Consider the following 22,726-nt stretch of genomic DNA (forward strand, 5'->3'; position numbering starts at 1 on the left):
TGAATATTGTAGGATAAAAAAAACTTTATATTTATCAATGTTAACATTGTTTAGTTATATGGAATAACAGAAAGGTAAAAGCAGAACATATCATTAAAATAAATATTCTATTCTATATGATATTATATTGTAGCTTAATATTTTGTAACATAGAATGTCAGGTGTCGGGTGACTCATTTACTTTAATCTACTTTATCCACTTTAATAGATAATCAGTGATTTCGTTTATAGACATTGATATCTTCGTTGTTTGTAATAGGAACTTTTTTATGCTGTATCGACTCTCGTCTTGAATCTAGTTTGGTCACATTATTATGCTTGTTTTCAAAACAATGTTACATTTGGAAACATTGTCTTACCTTAATTCAATACACTAGAATACAACATTTTAAATGAAGTCAAGCATACAGGACATCACTTCATCTCATTATTCACAGTGGTATTTGCTCTAAAGTTCAGAATTCATTGAAGCTGGAAGGCTGGAGGTGTTTGCTTTATTCCCTGTGCCACACCTATAAGAGACAGCTAGACCTGCTGTACTTTGACCAGATGAAAGACATAGTAGAATATCCAGTATACCAAATGTTTTGGTCTTAAAGGAAATAATAGGTAACTCCACTGGAATGACAAATCTGGTGGCATGTTTCCGCTATATTGTTTCATTTACAATTGCCTCTATATTCACTCATGCAAGTAGAGAAAAAAAAACAAAAACAAAAAACATTCCAAGTGAGGAATGAAACAATGCTCTTCAACTGTTAAATGTTAAATTAGTATAACATGCATAAGTGGCCTGAACACCCCACCCAGATGCCAACACAGGGAAGACATATCCATTATGCAAATAAGGGTTGGAGTCCACTGTCTTCAGATGACAGTTCCCTAGTTAACGCTTCACTTCCTGACTGTGCTCTTTATCTCATCTATGAACGAGCTTATTCAATGGCAATTTAAACATTTGCATCAAATTAGTCTAAACAAAGAAACACAGCACATCTGTTTAAATTCTTCAGGCACTTTACTGTTATATAGCATGCAAAAAGACATTATCACACTTTTCTAGCTGTGTTATTATATACACTTTTTTGCAAGTACAATTACCAACATACAATTTGGATGAACTTTATGTGCTTTCTATTTTATGTATTTAATTTCACCACTGCAAATCAGAAATATGAGCATTCGTAAACAATAATTCACAGAAAACCATGCCAAACTGAGCATGGGAACCTTTTGGAAAGATTAAACATATATAACGAGTATTGTACATCAACAAAAATGTATCTTTGTTTATTCTCATAATACATTGGTACGCCCTTCCATTGACTCTTCCTAATAACTGAATATTGACATAATACAGTTAGTAATTATTTACTTATTGGCCACATGTACAGATTTGCACCAATGCTGAGCAGTTGCAACGAATTACAATTGTCATACCAACAAAATCTGAAATAACAGTATATCTGGTATTTAATGGTATATTTAGTATGTAACTCTAAATCTAATCCTTTTTTTTTTTTTTTGCTGCCAAATAATACGTAGATTGTTAACTGTACTAGACAAGGTTTCACTGGGTGGGGCCTTTTGCCGCATCAAACATCTTCTTTCTTCCCTCCATACCAGACATGGCCTCCACGTTCTTCCTCCAGTCGCTGTCCTCAACTGGCCTCTTCTGCAGAACGAAACAGAAGTGATACTACTAACTAGCTTTTAAACATGATTATATGATCAGCACATTATAGAAATTCCGTTGAATATCCCCATACTGAATTTGGGTTTAGCCTTTTGTGTGATTCCACTTGAGAGAAAGATTTTCATAGAAAAACAAAATTGAGGTTCACTATTTCCCCTCCATTTCCAGAATTGTCCATCATTTACGAGATGGTAGGGGGCGCTATTACACATGTTCTGAAAGAGTACTGAATGTCTGGATCAAAACACAGTGAAGAAGAAGCAGAAACAAGCAATCGCGTTTAAAAGCAGATGTATATGTAAAATAACACGATCAACAAACATTAAACGGCATATGAATCAAAACTGCCTAGAGTTACCGAATTAAATGTTGAGTCGGGAACTGGTATAGGACTGTGTAAGCTTTGGAGGTGTTATTTTTTTTATGAAACCTACCCACATTCAAGTATTGTTAAAAAAGAATGCATGAAGCTAGATGAAAATGCTAAAAAATGAAACTTTTTTTTTTTATTCAAGCGAGGATAACTTTCTGACATTTATTGGATAAAAAGGGGCGCTATTACACACATACACAAAGAGTACTGAATGTATAGATCAAAACAAAGTGAAGAAGAAGCAAGCAGTGCAGGAGTAAGCAGATGCATATGTAAAATAACGCAATCATCAATTATGACTAGCCCCTGCTGGTAGATGTTGTAAATACACTGTATAGTTCTAATAAAAGCATCATTCTGCACTGAAGGTCATTCAAAAGAAGCCATGTATTCTGAGGCCAAATGTATTTAAAAGGCTTTAATAATCATAATAATATTAAAAATCAACAATTTACTTTTCACTTGCAAGTTCCCGAACTTCTGAGGATCTCGCTGTTCTTGGCACATTTTCAGATGTTAACAATTCAGTGGATTGTTAGTTGCAATGAAGCAAAAGTAGCCACAGATCTTTTTTTTTTTTTTTTTTTTTTGCGTATTGTGATGGCAATTCAAGTGTAATGAATTGTGGAAAAAGAAAAAATGTAGGGCGGGGACTTGGTTCTGTGGATCATTGTTGATTTGATGTTGAGATATGGGCGTGGCACTCGAATGAACGCAAGTTTTGATTTTGATTTAATGCCATATTTAACTGGAGACTCGTCTAACTGGATCATTGAATCAGTAAGTCGTTTGTTGACTCATGAACATCCCGAAATTTGCGGATGAATGATTTGCAAACCGATTCAACATGTGAAAAGAATCAGCTCATTCACAAATTGGACATCTCTATGATGTGTAGGAGCTGTTATGTAATGCAGTGGATTAAAAGGTTCAGTATTATGCTTCGGACCATAGACAAGTAAAGTTCAAGTCAAAAGGACAGATTCTTGAAAAAATTGTTAAATACTAGTCACTACTGGGTGGTTGCCGCACTTGACTGATGCAGTTCAAATAGATTCAATTGAAAGTAATGTAGAACATCCATTTAATCTTCAGGTTGCACTACACTATCCAGGGTTTTTCTCTGTTGTGTTGCTTTTCATCAAATAAATATAATTAGAAAAGGCTGTTTGAGTTGAATTGAGCTAAATATCCACACAAAAGCTTTTCTAGTGTAGCATACTTCTGTTGTCCACTCTCGTGTCTGTCATACAACACCCAACCTGTATTATATTCAAGACAAACACTGAAAGTTGCCTTTAACTCCTCCGCTTCATATCCCATGAGCCTCTGCCTCTCAAACAGCTGCTGGTGATGTCAACCTTCTGTCTGAGCGCTGTTAAGCTCTGAATAGTCAGGGTACATTGTTTCTCTTCGTTGCCTTTTGCTTGATCCACAGGTTTTCCAAGTGCCAGTCCAGATAGGAGGTTAGAAATGTGAGTAATGTTTTCACTGGCATAACCTTGAGGGATCAACGGATTTCTCCCATTATCATTCCAGAATGTTTCTACTTGAGTAGTTTTGTTCTACGAGGTTTCATTTGTATCGATATACCCGTTTGACATGGCTTGAATAGCTTGGTCATATAACTTTACGTGTTCACATGACGTCATACCTTCTCAGTATCCTCTTTCTTCACAGATTTGAGGTTGGCTCGTAGGTCCATTGAGACTTTGTGCTTTGAGCCCAGGAGAGATCGGAGGATGGCGTCTGCTGAGACCCTCACCCTCCTCAGGGTGGGCCGCTTGAACTTCCCCCTCAGGTCCAGAACCTTAATGTTCAGGTCTTTGACCTAGATGAACAAGTGTTTGTTTAATTGCTTAATTAAACATCTATAAGCATAAAGACACATTAAGGCTTTGTTCCAAAAGCTATTGAGCTCACTACATAGATAGCATTCTCCTTCTACCTCGGCATAATACACTTGTGAAAAGTTAATCTAAAAGGCAGGCAGGATCATACCTTCCAGGTTCAAAAGTAGCATTGCATTCCTGCTTTTTAATAGTCGTACTTAACTATTATAACATACAGGCGAAAAACTTAATGCACAAAAATAAAATGCACAAAAAAACATATGTGCTCAACTGAGTCAGGTACATGTTTTAGCCAATAATAAAACATGCTTAAATTACAATAGAAACACATTTACTGAATACATTATATATGAAAAATACCACTCAGTGTCTTCTCCTAATGCAATAAATTTAAATGTTCTTACTGATATTTGGCGTCAGTTTATCAGAAAGTGACGGATTGTTTACTTCATCTCACTGGATGCAAACGGTGATTAATGTGCAAATGTTTAATGCAATATTCCAGTTATGCACGTAAGTTAATTATGCATCTTTGGAGAGAAAAATATCTAGAGACAAGATGATGAATGTTCTACTAGCACTGTAGTACTCAGTATGCAATTTTGGACACAGCTTATGAATTAGTTTTGGAGAAGGCAATCCTATAATGCACTATAATACACAAATCCATTCAAAACAGCAAACCAATCAGGAGAAATGTCAAATGTGAGCAAAATTCCTTTAAAAGTGAACAGTACATCTAAATATGTTTCATAATAATTAAAATTTACTATTTTAGTTAATCTTTTGTGTACTTTTGTGTAGGCTACTTTTTATGTAGGCTGATCAGAGTGCCATGTTGTTAGCTTAGCAACATGCTAATGCCAAACAGTATTGGAAACGTTTGGGAGTTTGGGAGCACTGTTTGTATGACAGTTTGTATTACATTATTCCAAATTAGGTTCCATTTCAGTTCATATGTTCCTTTAGAAGGCAGTTGCCTATGTAGGGACTAGACAGCAAGACAGCTCACATAGTATTGGAAGAAAAGGTGGAAAATGTCTTCCACCTTTTGATGAAACCGCATTTACTCAGAACTGCACACTAATATTAGAATCCCACAAATAGAGCAGATGAAGACAGCAAGTTGTGCCATTGTCCAGCAGGTTATTAAACTGTGGCTTATGTGGATTTTCATACCTCACGCTTATTCAGTAAGACTTTGGCTTCTATATCATAGCGCTCCTCATCCACCACATCAATCTTCGCATGGAGCTCTTGACAGAGTTCCTAAAAGAGACAGAAATGTTAATCAGGAATCCTTTTTGACGTGAATGTGTATTATATTACACAGGGTGCCTACTGACAACATTAAAGCTTAACCAAAAGGTCTTTTGTTATGAGAAACCAAATACCATTGCGGCAATTTTCCTAGTTATCATTTTACCCAAACATACATCTCATAAAAATGCCCATGGTTGGCTTTTTACATTGCAGTTAATCAAATTAAGACAGGCATGCATTGGGCAGGACATTTGCATTAGCCTTATGAAAGCTAATATGCAAATAAATAGGCAGTGGCACAAGCAGCAGTGATTGTACTATTAGATTTCAAGTCATGAGGATTTTGGTGTGGCACCAAATGTGCTAAACTGGAGGTGGAGTCTGGTAAACTTCATTTGAAGAAGACTTGCCTGAAGCTCAGCGAATGACATGCCCTGTGTCTGCAGAGGAGGAACTTTCTCCATCAGATACCTCTGCTTCTCCTCCTCTTTATCCAACACCTCCTGATCCAGCTCCTCCTTGGCTTTGGCCACCATCAGACTCTGAAAACACACAACCGTATGCCAGTGGGACTGTTCCAGTATCCACACTTTTGGTGCTTGCTTTTGACCAACTGTTCAAGTTTACATATATGCAATACTGGACCTTAAGTGGCTGGAATATATTAATAGCAATATCCAAAAAAACATTGTATGGGACAAAATTATAGATTTTTCTTTTATGCCAAAAATCATTAGGACATCAAGTAAAGATCATGCTCCGTAATATATTTAGTAAATTTCCTATTGTAAATAAATCAAAACTTTTTTTGATTAGTAATATGCATTGCTAAGAATTCATTTGGACAACTTCAAAGGTGATTTTCTCAATATTTTTATTTATTTATTTATTTATTTATTTATTTATTTATTTATTTATTTATTTTGCACCCTCAGATTCCAGATTTTCAAACAGGTGTATCTCGGCCTAATATTGTCTGATCCTAATAAACCATACATCATGGGATGCTGATGATTTATAAATATAATTGTCTAAAAATGTATCCTTAAGACTGGTTTTGTGGTCACTCATTGGTTTTCTACATGGGCTGGTTTTTTACATGGTTTTCTTTCTTTTTGCACTTCAAAATGGACTTATTTTTGTCTGTTTAGTATCCCTATGTAACATCAGACAAAAACATTTACTACCAAATAATATGTAATAGCCTTATTAATTTGATGAATGGTGGGATACACTTAGCCTCAAATACCGCTGAAATGGATTCAGTGTTCTTTAAGGGACTTTTCTTTGTTATTTTTTCAGTCCTGGGACATTCTTGCACACTTACTTTTTAAGACACCAAGTGTAGATATTGGGACAGACCCAACATTTAGACACATTTCTGCCATCTAGTGGTGTGTTATTGAATAAAATAAAATAAAATACTGTGGTTTGTATTGTTCTTTTGAATTAGTGTTTTGAACAAACCTCTTACTTCTAAGTATTGACATTTATATCATAACTCTTAAATCTTAAACAGTGCAGCTTGTTAAGGTGGCGAATTATATAAATATGAAATTAAATGTTGAATTTAGATGAGCTGCAGACCAACCTTTAGCATAAGCTTTCTTGAGGCTGAGATCTTGGACTTCCTCTGGGCCAGAAATGTGAAAGTTATAACACAGTACATGTAGTACAGATGATCAAATAATCCAAGTTTTAGTTATTAGATGAAATAATGCATTACTTACCTCTTGCCTGAAAATACAGCATCAAATTTACATTACTAAATACTGACAACTTATTACGAGATAATCTTGGTCTTAAAGAGTCACACTTACCCTTGTTCAGGCATCTTGGCAACTAAAAGAGAGCAGAATCCTTTTATTCAGTGTTTTCCAGATGAATTTGACACATGAAATCAAATTTAACTCAGTACTCCCACTGAATGAACTTAGGAATACATCAGGGCCTCATCTTGTCCTCCTCTGACCCACTTCACATTTCCTGAATATCTCTAGTCAGTGACCGAAACGCCCCTCAAACAAAGTCATGAGTGATCCTACTGCTTTCTCAGCTGCATGAACACAAAGAGCAAGACTCTGGAGCTGTCCGGCTCCACAAATAAAAGAGCCAAAGCGTTTGATGAAGGGGGAATTTTGGAAGAAAAAAAAATTGTGAATGCTTCAGGTTGCAAGAAAATTGTCAATTGCTCACAAATATCAACACAGAAGTAAATAATAATAATAATAATAATAATAATAAAAATACAATAATGAAATATTTAATATAGGAGGGTATAATATATTAATAAATAGTCCATCAATTCTCCAAACCGATTATCTTATTTAGGGTAAATTATTATATTATATTATATTATATTATATTATATTATATTATATTATATTATATTATATTATATTATATTATATTATATTATATTATATTATATTATATTATTCATTTCATCTGCAGAAATTATTCATAATAAACAGTAGTTCTCCTCTTGATGAGTTACATCAACTTATTTTATAAAACTATTAAATTCTATTTGTCTAATGCATCATAATACCCCATATAATTGTCTGACCATTATGAAGGACTTTATTCATTATGGAAATTCTGAGAATTGCAGGTTGAAGGGAGCTGATGAAATATATGCATCTAAAATGTAAAATAAATGTAGAATATTTAAATATAGAAATGAATACAAAACTAAATAAACAAGAGCACATTAAAATGAACGGAAAACCATTTAGATGTGGTTTATCATGAAATATTCTATGTTTAAATGTCTATCAGCAGATATTCCATCAGGAGAAGCATCTTACCTCACAGTGTGTTTGTATGGAGTTGTCCTCAAACTGATAATCGATAACAGAATAGAGATGTGCTCCCTTATTTAACCCCGAGCGTCTCTGTATCTCTAATCTGTCACTGGAGGATATTATTAGAGCACAGATCTCTCTCTCTCTCTCCTTGTCTGTCCATGTCTCACACATTAGGTTCATCTCTGTCTGTCAGCTGTGCCAGTGGACCATCACCGCTCTGGTTTATCTGCTCAGAGCTGATTCGTCTGCTATGCTGTCAAATGTCAATATACAGTGGCTCCAAAAAGTATTTGGACACTTAAGCCATTCTTAATGAGGGAATGTCATTGTATTAGATACAAAACATCAAAACAAATGCTGCTAACGCTTTTCTCTGGGCTAACACTGCTTTTCTAAAGCAGAGATGTTTCCACACAGGTGGTGAAAAACATTATGTTAACTTTCCACATGATTCAGTAATGGATTACCTGTGGATTATTGTGATGTTTTTATCAGCTGTTTGGACTCTCATTCTGACGGCACCCATTTAATACACATAATCCACTGGCTAGCAAGTGATTTAATGCTATATTTCTCCAAATCTGTTCTGACGAAGAAACAAACTAGAATCTTGAATGGCCTGAGGGTGAGTAAATATTCATAAATTATTCAAATTTTGTGTGAACTATTCCTTTAATTCTGACATTTTTTTTTTGAGAGATGTAGGTGGATCCACTGGTGAGCAAGTGATGCAGTACATTTCTAATAAATGCTTACATTAAAGTTGATTTAAGAAAGAATGTTTGCCTCTGGGTGTATTGTGTGTGTGTGTGTATTGTGTGTGTGTGTGTGTGTTAAATCCAGCAGCTGTCGAGCAGCAGGGTCACATTCCTCTCCTCACAGATCCCCCTCCAGCGCTGAAGCATCTCACCCAAACCCTGATCCACTCGCGCTGACCTAGAAAAACACTGACACAGCATGGAGCGCTCACTTAATTTGTGCAATTACTATGAATATGTATTTTTGGAATAGTACAGCATGCCTGAAGACGAGGAGACAGCACGGGTGAATAGGGTAAAAACTGTAACTGGATATCATCATATTTCCCCAGTTGATTTACTACATTAAGAATAATAATAAAAAAACATTTTTATATTACAAGTTTTCAGTGTTATGTTTAAATATGCAAATGTGTCATTATCTAATTGAATATGCACTAATGTGCATAAATGTTCCACACCAGAAATCTGAACATTGTATAAAGCGAGGTTTACAATTCATGTTTAATTTCATTGACGTATACTAGAAGTAAAGTTTATATTTTTTTTAGAAAGTTGATTTTAGAAATTGGTTTTATCACTTTATAAATCTGAAAATACTGTCACCATGTTTTTAGGAATAAAATGTTGAATAGAAACCGATATATGGACAACCTCCTAAGTAAAACCTTCAGAATATAAATCTGAATACAGTATATAAGTGTATGGCGTATGTAAGTGCTGCTGATATTGAGATTTCTGACTGGTTTTGAGGAAACAGACTGTAAATATATGCGTTTTATTTGAAATGTACAGTCGCAAGTAGATGTAATAAGACACTTTAATGTGTATTTTGGATGTTTTTGTTCCATTCGTTTGAAACAACATATTATGAAAAGCCGTATAACCCAAAATCTCCGAACTAACCAGTGCATGAAGAATCAATGGTTTTGCCTGTCATGCCTCATCACATTTCACTGTTGGTTTTATGAAGCCTCTTGTTACAGTGGCCTGTAACACTAGACCTGACCTTAGACCAACAAACCAGCATGTTTCCATCACATAGGGTCAATGTTATCAAAATATATTTAGACTAAAGTCAGACTGATGTCATACAACAGCAGCTACACTCTGCCAGAGAACCAGTCATCCATTCAGTCCTCATGTGTGCTTCATCTATCGGGATCATGCCAACAGATGCTTCCCTGTATGCTTCACTCTCAAAACAAAAAAAAAACAAAAAAAATTATATATATATATATATATTAGCAGCTGAAATTCTTCATCCTAAACATCAGTCCACATGATTTCTGAGTCAGTCTGCCCTCTGCTGGAGATCTATATGCACTGTCATGCGATCAATTGTGACTTTTTGAAGTGTATTATATAACTCAGGGATTTAACTCTTTGTCAGTGAAACTCTTTTGATCTGAAACATTTCTTTGAAGTAGCCCTGAGATTTTAAGATAATATTTTAATAATTTAACAATACATTTTCATCTTCAGAGTTTCCTTATGTTGGGTAATGTTGGCTAACTTTTCTTGTGTCTGTGTTTATATCGTTTTATTTTAAATTTTTCAACCCTGACAAAATATAATACAACTTAATAAATATAACTAATAATATATTAGTAAAAAAAAAAAAAAAAAAAAAAAAAAAAAAAAATATATATATATATATATATATATATATATATATATATATATATATGTATATATATATATATATATATATATATATATATATATATATATATATATATATATATGTATATATATATATATATATATATATATATATATATATATATATATATATATATATATATATATATATATATATATTTATATGTATGTATATATGTATATAATATGTGATAGTGGTTAAAAACTCATGTGCTGCTTTAGTTACCTTTTAGTATTTTTGGCATTTTATGCCTTTTATATAAACAGGACAGCAGGTCCACAGGAAGTGAAGTGGGTGGGGTTGGGTGGGGGCCTGGAAAGGTCCGTGAGCTGTTATTCGAACTCGGGACGCCCAAAGCGCAATGGCATTAGATGTCAGCTTCTCAGTTTATTAACAGAGATCATTCAGGCAGTATGTGTTTACTGTGTATTAAACACGAGAGCAGCAGGTTACAGAGGCGCGCTGAATTCATCAGGCTCACACTCCTCTGCTATTTTAACACAGTTTACACACACACGGTCTCTCTGCTCCTCACATGCCTCTGTCAATGACGCACACAACCTCCTGGAATGTGTCTAGAGAGAAACGGGACAACCACAGTCCACAGAAAAAACAAACAGCGTGTTAAGTTTTCTGCTTTCTGCTGTTTTTTCTAAGTGTTTTCATTTCGCTTGAAGAGACGGTCCATCCAAAGGTCCAAATTCTGTCACCAATTTACTCAGCCGAATGACTTTTTTCTTCTTCTATGAAACACAAAAGATGATCCTTTGAAGAATGTTGGTAAAAACTGAACAATCTGAGAAAACAAGGATGCATATTAGTATCTAAAAGCGACATATCTGTATCCTTCCTGCAGTGTTTATTCTCAGAGCTCAGCTGTTGAACACACTTGATTTGACTGGCTCATTTCTCTCATGACTCGTGAGTGTGTTTGAGCGTGAATCTGTACCTGTGCAGTCTGAATGCCACCGTGTGCCGCCTCGAACCCCACTGAAGCCGCAGCGACACACCTCTGGGAAAAGATGCCACAACATGTCCAGGTGCAGACTGAAGCGTTACGTAACTGGGAGAGACATTCAAGAGGAGTCGAATGAGGCAACCGTACTCACTTTGAACATTATGACATACAGTAACTACACTTTTATAGCTCTTATCTTCTGAAGGAGTTGCGACGGAGGAAATTAAAGCTTAGCAACCTCTACAGAACAATTAGTAGCCTGTATTTCGGTCTAATTACAGCTCGACACTATACACACACACACACACACACACACACACTCAAAGAGGACTTTATTCTGTACGGCGTACATGTGGTGAGGTCCGGCAGGCTGTAAGGAAGCTGCCAGACTGCTGAGTCATCTCAAGACTGTGGCTTTTATTAACAGAGCCTCCTCAGAAGCTCCGGCTCTGGGGTTTTCCACACACACAATCTGTCTATTATTGCAGGGCCGCAGGCACAGCCCAGGGCACCGAACGGCCTGGAGATGAGACCGAAGCTATACTGGAGAGAGTGGATTATGGCAGTGGCTTGTTCAGTGCTGCCTACACACTCAGCAGGGGATGTTAGTGGAAGGTCCCTCGCTGGAGTGCACTGGTTCATTTAGAACGGATGGCAATCTCACAGCAGAGTCATACGGACAGAGTTACAGACACTGATGCCCATGCTTGTGTTTGTTTTTTTGGGGGTATTATAAAACATAATGGAGGCGTTCTAAATGTCCTTTGCCTCGTTCATTATACTTATTTTACAGAATGAAGTTTATTTAGTGGCTTAAATAAATGATATGGTACTCTGAGACTGACATGATTGGCTTGTCGCATATGTATATGAGGCGTGTGTGTGTGTGTGTAAATATATCTATATATGTTTCTAATATGCTGATTCAATATTGAAAACAGTTGTGTGATTTCATTATTATTATTTGTTTTTTTGGAAACATTGAAATTTTTCAGGCTTCTCTGATAAATGTGAATTTTGAAAGATCAGCATTTATTTAAAATCTTTTATAATTGTTCAAATGTATTAACTGGCTCTTAATTTATTGTTTGCTGAATATAAGCATTAATTGCGAAATGTATATAAATATAAACTGCATTTTTAAAATAAAATATATAATTTGAAGCTTAAAGGAGCTGTATGTACGTTTCTGACTCTGCTAATGCCTAAACATACCGTAACATGTCTGCAGATATTTAAGAAACATGTTAAGTTAACATACTTGTTTATCTGAAAAACAATGCTACAGTCAAAGTGTGTGTCCTGGGCTGGAATGTCGGTCTCTGTTTTGGTTTGTGAAACCCGCCCACTGCTAATTTACCCAATTGTATTTCGGCACTCTGGGTTGCAAGTTGGTGGAAAACACAGCATATTTTATTTCATTAATTTTCAAATGGTTTTGTTCCTGTTTGTGTGGTCAATCTGGCAACCTGCCATCGTGTCAAGTCTGAGGAGGAGGGACCAGGTGAAAACAACTCTCCAATGTCCAATATTTTTAATTTGGACAATACATAGTTCAACCACTCGGTGTCAATCCTACATACAGCACCTTTAAACATAAACATATTCATGGAATCTGTCATTCTCAAAATCTCTATATTTGTTAATAATATCTGTTGCTATCTTCAATATGAAATATGCTTTGTTCATATGATATGTCTTTTTAACTGTTATGTGTCTCACGGCCACCATAATAACACTGTAACAGCTGGAACAACACATAAACATTATGGACTCTGACTCTTTTTACTTTAGTCAAACTGGAACTGATGCTCAATGCTGATAGAAAGTATCTACTTTATGTGTAGTGATTTATCAGTGCTCTTTATGCATCAGACTGAACTAATATAACCATTCTTAACTAATTAGTATTCAAAATCCTGCTGTTGCCTCGAGAAACTAATTAAGAGAGATTCACACCGATATGCCTTACAAAGCCACAAAATCATTCTTTTTATTTGGACAGTGTGTAACTAATGACATAATGAGCTTTGTGCATTTCCTCTATAATCTTTTTTTTAACCATCACAATGCGGACGTTTATTTTCTAACTTTGGCAACCGCTCGGCAGAATATGGAGAAAATTGTAGTAATAACAGCACTGCCCAGTGGAAAATAAAATAAAAACACATCCATCAAGTTTTCCGTCCAGTCGGGATACATTCCAGGGAACAGCCGTCTGGTTTTCCTGCCGTGCTTTGTGTGCAGATGAAAACCTTTACAAGAATGATTCGAGATCTACTGCTCAAATACTTATGAAATGTTAAACAGTGCAGCTGTGAGTCATACTTCATCTATGGTTAATGTCTCCTAAAGCAGCATCATGCTTTAACTTATAATACTGAGCGTAAGTCCTCCATTTAGCATGAGGTGAATGTGTCTCTAAAAGTGAAAAGTCCATGCCAAAATCCAACACTGGAGTTGTGAGGAGTGAACTTAGCACTGAATTATGGTGGAGAGCAATCCATTGGGTCTCTATTGCTGTTGACCTCGAGTAAAAGTGCATGGAAAAACTCCACTGTGTATAAAACATCTATGGCCTGACACCCACATGTACAAATCCATCCACTGTGTCTGTGAGCAGGCCAAAAGGTGTCACTTTGAAAAATGTTGGAAGCACAAAAAAAGAAGAAGTGAGTTTTAAAGTTCTCAGCATTTTTCATCCGGTGTTTTCTTAACATTGGGTTCCTGCCTTCACTTTATTGTCCGCAGTCTCTCTCTCTTTTGGATCCCATTCTGTGTCTAGGGTGAGAAATCTGGGGGATACAACAGTTATACTGCATTAGTGGAGCACTTCAGTACTCATGAGACGTGAAAGGAAGTACAGATGCATCCAATTAAATACATTTTCTGTATTCATATTTTTCCATGCACGACTGGAAAAGGCATAAAATCCAATTCTGGCTATCCAAATTGTGTCGATTTGTAATGCATGATTGCAAATTATTTTTACAGCGAAGAAAACTAATATCTGGTTTAATTCCATGTTTCATTCAGCATTATCTAATTGCTTTTGCTTTATGCATGAGAGCTGATCAAGCATGAATGCCTTTTAAATACTTAAAAAATGGGTACAAAATTAATTCTGGATTTGCTAATAAAATCTGGAACCAAAGGACTCTATGGGATCAAATAATAACTTAAATAAAACATTTTATTAAATAACACGAAAAATCCAACAGAATTGTATATACATTTATTAATAGTGTGTACTTTGGAAAACCCTTTTGAATTGAATTAATAGCAGGACAATCCTTTTGTGAGTTATTGGTGTTTTAATCATTATTTGTAAATATTTTTTTAATTCAATTTGATGTTCCATGTGAGAAGTTTTCTTATTGGAGAAGAGCTTTAAACTATTTCTGTAAAACTTTTTGTTTTATGATATGTTGGAGTTTTAAGCGAAATTCCCAATATGATCTTTTAGAATAGATTCCAAATTAACATAAAAATTCCAATCGAAAATTCTTATCTTTTTTTGGAATCGGTCAGCTATTCCATGCAAAACCTTTAGCAAAGCCTCGTAAGACTATAAAGGAATATTTAGTCATGGATTTCCGTGTGTCTTTCACAGATCTCGAGCCAGTAAATCAACAGCAGATGTTATTCAGGATAATTGGTTCCTGAGAACGCGTGAACGAGCACACAAGCAGCCCTTCCAGAATAACATCAAAATCAGCTGTCTTTACCCTCAGAGCTCGACGTCTCCCTCGCCGCAGCTGCCCAGATGTGACAGATGTCTGTTCCTGCCGGTCTGAACGGCGACGCGGTTTTTGAAGCGCACGAGCGCGAGCGCGATCTCCGCGTTCCACGCCGTTCCCTCCTGCTGGCACCTGAAGTCAATCTCCTTCCCGCCGTTCATCACGATGGTGAAGTACACCAGACCCCGCTTATACTCCACACAGTCCAGCGTGGTCATCTGCTCGAAGCGCATCTCTTTACCGCTCTCTCCTTTACAGTCGTACAGCCGGAGCCCGTCCTCCGTCAGGACGCAGCGCTTCTTCTTCCACAGCTGCAGAAGTCCATTACTCCTCTTCTCCAGATAGCCGTCCTTCATGACTTTACACTGGTTCATTCTGAATGAAGGTTGGTGTGAAACCAAAAGCAATGGTTAATTAGAATCGGCGAAGCGTTCGCTGTTGCTTTCGCGCAGCGTTAAAAACCGAACGTTGCACGCGAACGCGCGTAACCGCTGTGCGCCCACTACAGTATACAACGCCTTCATTTATTTCGTTTCTTTAAATGTTTCTGCTGAAAGTGAGCCCTCTAAAGAACCCGTTCCTGATTCAAACGCATCGTCGCTGCATCGCCGCCAGGCTCCTCTGTGGCTAAAGATCAATTTCCGACTTTTATATATTGTTACAATCTTCTTGGAAGTCCCGTAATCTGGGCATGTTGGTACTTGCTCCTCTGAAAGCGACTCTTCTCTTGTTTCTGGAGGCTCTTTCCCCCCCACCCGGCGTGACGTCACGGGGATTAGTCCTACTTTAACTGCTCTCTGGAATGCTGCTGCTGCTGACTGATAAACATTAGCTTGTGCGTCCATTCATGTCATCCTTTTGTCACAGATTATTATTATTTTTTTCGTGAAAGGACTTTCTTTTAATCCACTGAATTACTTTGACGGGACACTTAACGTCTGACTGCTGTTATTATTATTAGTCCCCCAGTCAAAACGCTTTTTTTTTTTTTATTACATAATTGATGTCATAATTTAGAACCAGAGGATCCTATTAATATTTTTATATAACCTTCAATCCCAGTACAACACAACAATTAAACAAGATTTTTTTGTAAAATCCAATGATCATTTTTTTATAGTCTCCATTCAACAACAACAACAAAAAAATGTAATTCCTACATTTCTACTAAAAACTAGATTTCAAAACATGTAATTTCAGAACATTTAAAAAATATGGGTTCTGGGGAAAAAAATCATAATTTAATGAAATCTTAATAAATAAATACAAACAAAGAAAACAATACATGTTAGTGTGAATAATTACTCTTAAAATAAACACACTACTTCAAACTTTTTTTTCCTGTTTAATAAATTCTCCCATTAACTTTCAATGCACTTGCAATTTTTAAGCTATACCAAAAAAACCTTACCAAATCATTGAATGGACACAGTCTTTGGCTGGTGGAGATTTGTGGCTTGTGTTTTTGTGCCATGTCATACCTCACTTAAACAATGTGCCTTCCCAAATATGTTCGTCGACTGATTGCAGGCTGTCGGATCAGTGTTGACAGCTCTGTAAAATAATCTACTAGTCTGGAAGCTATCTATCTTTGGTGTAGAAAGCTAAAAATAGGCTATGAAAAGTACAAACACAATAACATTTAAAGTTACTTCAATTTCTGAAAAAAAAAAAAAAATGTAGTAATTGATGTCATAAATACACAAGCCTGCTTTTTAACTGGCAGAATCCATCGTACCTTTAAAAATAATAATAATAATACAAATTAAGTGCCAAATATCAGAAGCAAGTGGTTGACTTGTTTACTGCAAACACTTTCACAAGATCTTAATTGATGAACTGGTTTTTATCAATTGTTTGGACTCTCATTCTGATGGCACCCATTCACTGCAGAACATCCATTGGTGAGCAAGTGATGTAATGATACATTTCTTCAAATGACAAAATAGAATGGATGGCCAAAGGGTAAGTATAGTTTATGCTGATTGAACTATTTTGAATGTGATAATAAACAAATATAATGAAAAATAATATTAATTGAAATTGGCATATCCAGGAACAATGGTTGTATTTACAAAGAGCTGAGTATAACCTACACAACACCTTCAGGATAACACACGGCACCAATAATGCAATAAATGCACAAAATACCATAAAGTGTAACATAAAACTCTTTTGGCTGACAAGTATAAATATTTAAATGCGATGGTTTTTATTTTTTATTCATTATAAATTGTAAGATGCATTGTAACTAGCATGTAATGTTCTTGATCAATGAAATGTTAATGACTTTTTAAATGCCTCTCAGAAACTTCCCAAAAGGAACCGGCCTGACTGTAAGTGTCGGACTGTTCATCTTTCAGTCACAGTGAAACTCAATAAGAGAGTGACTCATGTAGTGCATTTCTAAGATTGTAAAATGATTAGGTCGTGAACTTAGCATGTGATTGAGATGATGTGAAAGGATTGTAGTTATATTATTTATGCTCACTTAAATTTTTTGGTTGGTTTACTTTATTTACAGACTCAAGGTCCATTAACAAGAAACACACATTACAAACCAAAACAATACACATTAAAAAAGATAGTAATACCAATTCTTCCTTATTGAGGACTGATATCACACTTCAGTAAGCCTAGGATTTGACAGCAACATTATGTTATTAGCAGACAAATAAACGTATACATCAAATTTATCATCAAAGCAGGGAATGATTGTAGTCTTACCTTACAGAATAAATCGCTTGCTCCATCTTGTTTTTTTTTTTTCAGCAGGATCCTCATACAGTCATTGTACGCAAACTGAAGCTTACATAGGCTCTCTGTCTCAAACTTAACCCACAAAGGTGCAGCATAAAAAGTACAATATGCTCTAGAAAGGTTTATCTTTAACTTATTTGAACACTCTCACCAACATATTTGCTGGAGCATATAACTTACGACGTTGCCTATACATATCATCATAAACTCATTTCATTATTAATGATATTACCTAAATATTTTACTGTAGTACATACATTTAAAACTTGCCCTGATAAGTACAAATCTGGGAAATTCAAATCTCTTTTTTTTTTTTTTGTATTGTATTGCACATCATATCTAATCCCATAATAAGAACATATATTAAGCAACTGTCGAAAACCAATACTACTTGGGGAAAAAACAAGTAAATCATCAGTATACATAGAGTGATTGACTGTTGTATTACCAAACATGCCTCTGTCACTGGGTTGTATTCCCTGGGAATCCACTAGGTGTCCTCCTTCCCCATGGTGTCTGTCACTTTATTAATCACATTCCTCACGTCCCTGCCTAAGTCATTGCATTCAGCTGTCACCAGTTACTAATCATTACACTCGGTCTAATTCCCATTAGCGTTTGTCTCTCCTTGTGTATTTAACCTGGTCTGTCTTAGTATGTGTCACCGAGTCCTTGTTAATTCATGTCCGTCATCTTGTCGTGCTCTTGCCCTGTGTCCTTGTTTGTTTATGTTTGGTTTGGTTTTGTCTGGTATTGACCCCTGCTTGGACTGTTTATTCTCTCTGGATTACCCCTTAAATAAAGACTTACCTGCAATTGGATCTCTCACCGTGTATCCTTGTATCACCGGTCGTGACAGCTTCAAGTCCTACAGTCCCTTACCGCTTACCTACCTCCTTGCCGCGCTTCATTACTTACTCTAAATGTATCTGAGACACAGTTACCCCACTTTATCTGCAAACTTTGATAAGTGTACCAATATGTAAAAATTCTTAATATCCTATTAGGTACGCCCCTTTGTTTACTGAATAACTTTTGATGATTAACTCTATCGAAAGCTTTAGAAGCATCAATAAAGGCTATTACAGCTGTGGAATTTTGTCTTTTATACAGTTCTACCACTTCATTCAGAGCATATATACAAAAAACTGTACTAAGGTGAGCCTTAAAACCAAACTGATTGTCTGTGGTATCAAGATAAACATCTAATCAATCTAATATGTTTCTTTCCAAAAAACGTTGACACAACACTCGCTAAAGCAATTGGTCTATAGTTATCCAAACTGCTTCACTTCCCAGCCTTATCCTTAATAACAGGCCACACGGTTATTAAATACAGACTCTGGCAGCAGCCCATGTATCATAAAACCAGTCAGGCAAACTGCGAGAAGAACCACACAAATTATAGGTGTTAAGCAATAATTTGTTCTAAAAAACCAGTTTTCCTATCTTTAAGTTAAATTATTGCTTGATGAACCTCATTTGTTATAATACTCCCTGTGTCCACACTAGAGACTACTTCCACTCAACATGGCTCACTCTTTACACAACTAAACAGAGTAGAATAATGTTGTCACCACAAGCTCCTGAAACACCCTCAATATAGCATGGTAATGTCACATTGCTCCTGTTTATTGATCTTGCGTCCTTCCAGAAAGCATTCACATTATAACAAAGTAAATTGCTCATTATCTGGGCCTACCAGCTATATCCCATGCCTTAAATGGTTCCTTTGCTTATTTTATGCTGATACATACTTTTCCCACCCTGGCTTGATATTTCTTGTCAGGGCAAGTAAGATATGGTCTACTAGCATCATACACTGATCTCCCAAGATCATCATACATATCACAATAGGCTGTACCATGGGAAATGTCATTACAAATCACATCTGTACACATGATTGCATCACCGTATTCAGCAGTGTGTCCGTTTTTCCATAATATGTTTTAATATCTTCATCCGTATGTTTAGATCAGTCTAATTTTACCAAAGCAGCACTCTTACACTCATAATTCATCTTGGGCAGACTTTCAGAAATAACAAGCATTAAGAATGGTACATGATCAGATGAAGAATCACAATATAAAATTGTCATTGACTATATAGTATCATGAGCCTCAGCTGTACTAATTCAACGATCAAGCCATGAAGCTGTGTGCCAGACTGCACTTATATAAGTATAACTGTCCATAGTTAACAACAGTTTACTAGATAACTTTAAATTATTATCAACAAGGAAATGCAGCATGTGCTTAGAAAACAAAGCATATGCTTCCACCCTTAAACCCACTCCATCTCCCAGAACTCCACCCATAAATCCACCCATCTTCCAGAGCTCCACCCCTAAACCTATCCATCTCCCACAGCTCCACCCCTAACCCCACCCATCTCCCAGAGCTCCACCCCTAAACAACCATCCTCTAGAATTCCACCCCTAAACCCACCCATCTCCCAGGGCTCCATCCCTAAACCCACATTTTCTAAAACTCCACCCCTAAACCCACTAATATCCCCAGAGCTCCACCCCTAAACCACCCATCTCCCAGAGCTCCATCCATAAACCCACACATTTTCTAGAAATCCACCCCTAAATCCACCCATCTCCCAGAGCTCCACCCATAAACCCACACATTTTCTAGAACTCTACCCCCAAACCCACTAATCTCCCGAGAGCTCCACCCCGAAACCACCCATCTCACAGAGCTCCATCCCTAAACCCGCACATTTTCTAGAACTCCACCCCTAAACCCACTAATCTCCCCAGAGCTCCACCCCGAAACCACCCATCTCCCAGGGCTCGATCCATAAACCCACACATTTTCTAGAACTCCACCCCTAAACCCATCCATCTCCCAGATCTCCATCCCTAAACCCACACATTTTTTAGAACTCCACCCCTAAACCCACTAATCTCCCCAGAGCTCCACCCCTAAACCACCCATCTCACAGAGCTCCATCCCTAAACCCAAACATTTTCTAGAACTCCACCCCTAAACCCATCCATCTCCCAGAGCTCCATCCCTAAACCCACACATTTTTTAGAACTCCACCCCTAAACCCACGAATCTCCCCAGAGCTCCACCCCTAAACCACCCATCTCACAGAGCTCCATCTCTAAACCCAAACATTTTCTAGAACTCCACCTGGAAACCCACACATTTTCTAGCACTCCACCTGGAAACCCACACATTTTCTAGAACTCCACCCCTAAACCACCCATCTCACAGAGCTCCATCCCTAAACCCACACATTTTCTAGAACTCCACCCCTAAATCCACCATCTCCCAGAGCTCCATCCCTAAAGCCACACATTTTCTAGAACTCCACCCCTTAACCCACTAATCTCCCCAGAGCTCCACCCCTAAACCACCCATCTCACAGAGCTCCATCCCTAAACCCACACATTTTCTAGAACTCCACCCCTAAACCCACCCATCTTCCAGAGCTCCACCCCTAAACCTATCCATCTCCCACAGCTCCACCCCTAACCCCACCCATCTCCCAGAGCTCCACCCCTAAACAACCATCCTCTAGAATTCCACCCCTAAACCCACCCATCTCCCAGGGCTCCATCCCTAAACCCACATTTTCTAAAACTCCACCCCTAAACCCACTAATATCCCCAGAGCTCCACCCCTAAACCACCCATCTCCCAGAGCTCCATCCATAAACCCACACATTTTCTAGAAATCCACCCCTAAATCCACCCATCTCCCAGAGCTCCACCCATAAACCCACACATTTTCTAGAACTCTACCCCCAAACCCACTAATCTCCCGAGAGCTCCACCCCGAAACCACCCATCTCACAGAGCTCCATCCCTAAACCCGCACATTTTCTAGAACTCCACCCCTAAACCCACTAATCTCCCCAGAGCTCCACCCCGAAACCACCCATCTCCCAGGGCTCGATCCATAAACCCACACATTTTCTAGAACTCCACCCCTAAACCCATCCATCTCCCAGATCTCCATCCCTAAACCCACACATTTTTTAGAACTCCACCCCTAAACCCACTAATCTCCCCAGAGCTCCACCCCTAAACCACCCATCTCACAGAGCTCCATCCCTAAACCCAAACATTTTCTAGAACTCCACCCCTAAACCCATCCATCTCCCAGAGCTCCATCCCTAAACCCACACATTTTTTAGAACTCCACCCCTAAACCCACGAATCTCCCCAGAGCTCCACCCCTAAACCACCCATCTCACAGAGCTCCATCTCTAAACCCAAACATTTTCTAGAACTCCACCTGGAAACCCACACATTTTCTAGCACTCCACCTGGAAACCCACACATTTTCTAGAACTCCACCCCTAAACCACCCATCTCACAGAGCTCCATCCCTAAACCCACACATTTTCTAGAACTCCACCCCTAAATCCACCATCTCCCAGAGCTCCATCCCTAAAGCCACACATTTTCTAGAACTCCACCCCTTAACCCACTAATCTCCCCAGAGCTCCACCCCTAAACCACCCATCTCACAGAGCTCCATCCCTAAACCCACACATTTTCTAGAACTCCACCCCTAAACCCACAAATCTCCCCAGAGCTCCACCCCTAAACTACCCATCTCACAGAGCTCCATCCCTAAACCCACACATTTTATAGAACTCCACCCCTAAATCCACCATCTCACAGAGCTCCATCCCTAAACCCACACATTTTATAGAACTCCACCCCTAAATCCACCATCTCCCAAAGCTCCATCCCTAAACCCACACATTTTTTAGAACTCCACCCCTAAACCCACGAATCTCCCCAGAGCTCCACCCCTAAACCACCCATCTCACAGAGCTCCATCTCTAAACCCAAACATTTTCTAGAACTCCACCTGGAAAC

The 22,726-nt window shown here is 37.5% G+C and overlaps 2 protein-coding genes across 5 annotated transcripts; both read right to left on the reverse strand.

Moving 5' to 3' along the window:
- Nucleotides 1–1,405: 1,405 nt before the first annotated feature.
- Nucleotides 1,406–8,142, reverse strand: tnni1a (troponin I type 1a (skeletal, slow)). Of its 4 annotated transcripts, XM_026199291.1 has the most exons (8): nucleotides 7,996–8,142; nucleotides 7,006–7,027; nucleotides 6,916–6,922; nucleotides 6,777–6,818; nucleotides 5,596–5,727; nucleotides 5,102–5,191; nucleotides 3,724–3,900; nucleotides 1,406–1,675 (listed from the first exon to the last, which is right to left on the reverse strand). In XM_026199291.1, the coding sequence occupies exons 2-8, from the start codon at nucleotides 7,017–7,019 to the stop codon at nucleotides 1,571–1,573; spliced, it is 567 nt and encodes a 188-aa protein (XP_026055076.1). In that variant the 5' UTR covers nucleotides 7,020–7,027; nucleotides 7,996–8,142; the 3' UTR covers nucleotides 1,406–1,570. The 4 variants fall into 4 exon arrangements, with proteins under 4 accessions (XP_026055076.1, XP_026055079.1, XP_026055077.1 ...); XM_026199294.1 differs by lacking the exon at nucleotides 6,916–6,922 and having other exon boundaries at nucleotides 7,996–8,139; XM_026199292.1 differs by lacking the exon at nucleotides 7,996–8,142 and having other exon boundaries at nucleotides 7,006–7,228.
- A 5,199-nt stretch (nucleotides 8,143–13,341) lies between these two features.
- Nucleotides 13,342–15,862, reverse strand: phlda3 (pleckstrin homology-like domain, family A, member 3). Its single transcript, XM_026199295.1, has 2 exons — nucleotides 15,106–15,862; nucleotides 13,342–14,172 (listed from the first exon to the last, which is right to left on the reverse strand). The coding sequence occupies exon 1, from the start codon at nucleotides 15,489–15,491 to the stop codon at nucleotides 15,108–15,110; it is 384 nt and encodes a 127-aa protein (XP_026055080.1). The 5' UTR covers nucleotides 15,492–15,862; the 3' UTR covers nucleotides 13,342–14,172; nucleotides 15,106–15,107.
- Between the last annotated feature and the right edge of the window lie 6,864 nt (nucleotides 15,863–22,726).

The sequence above is a fragment of the Carassius auratus genome, chromosome 23 (assembly GCF_003368295.1).
Source record: "Carassius auratus strain Wakin chromosome 23, ASM336829v1, whole genome shotgun sequence".
In the NCBI taxonomy this organism is placed as follows: domain Eukaryota; kingdom Metazoa; phylum Chordata; class Actinopteri; order Cypriniformes; family Cyprinidae; genus Carassius; species Carassius auratus.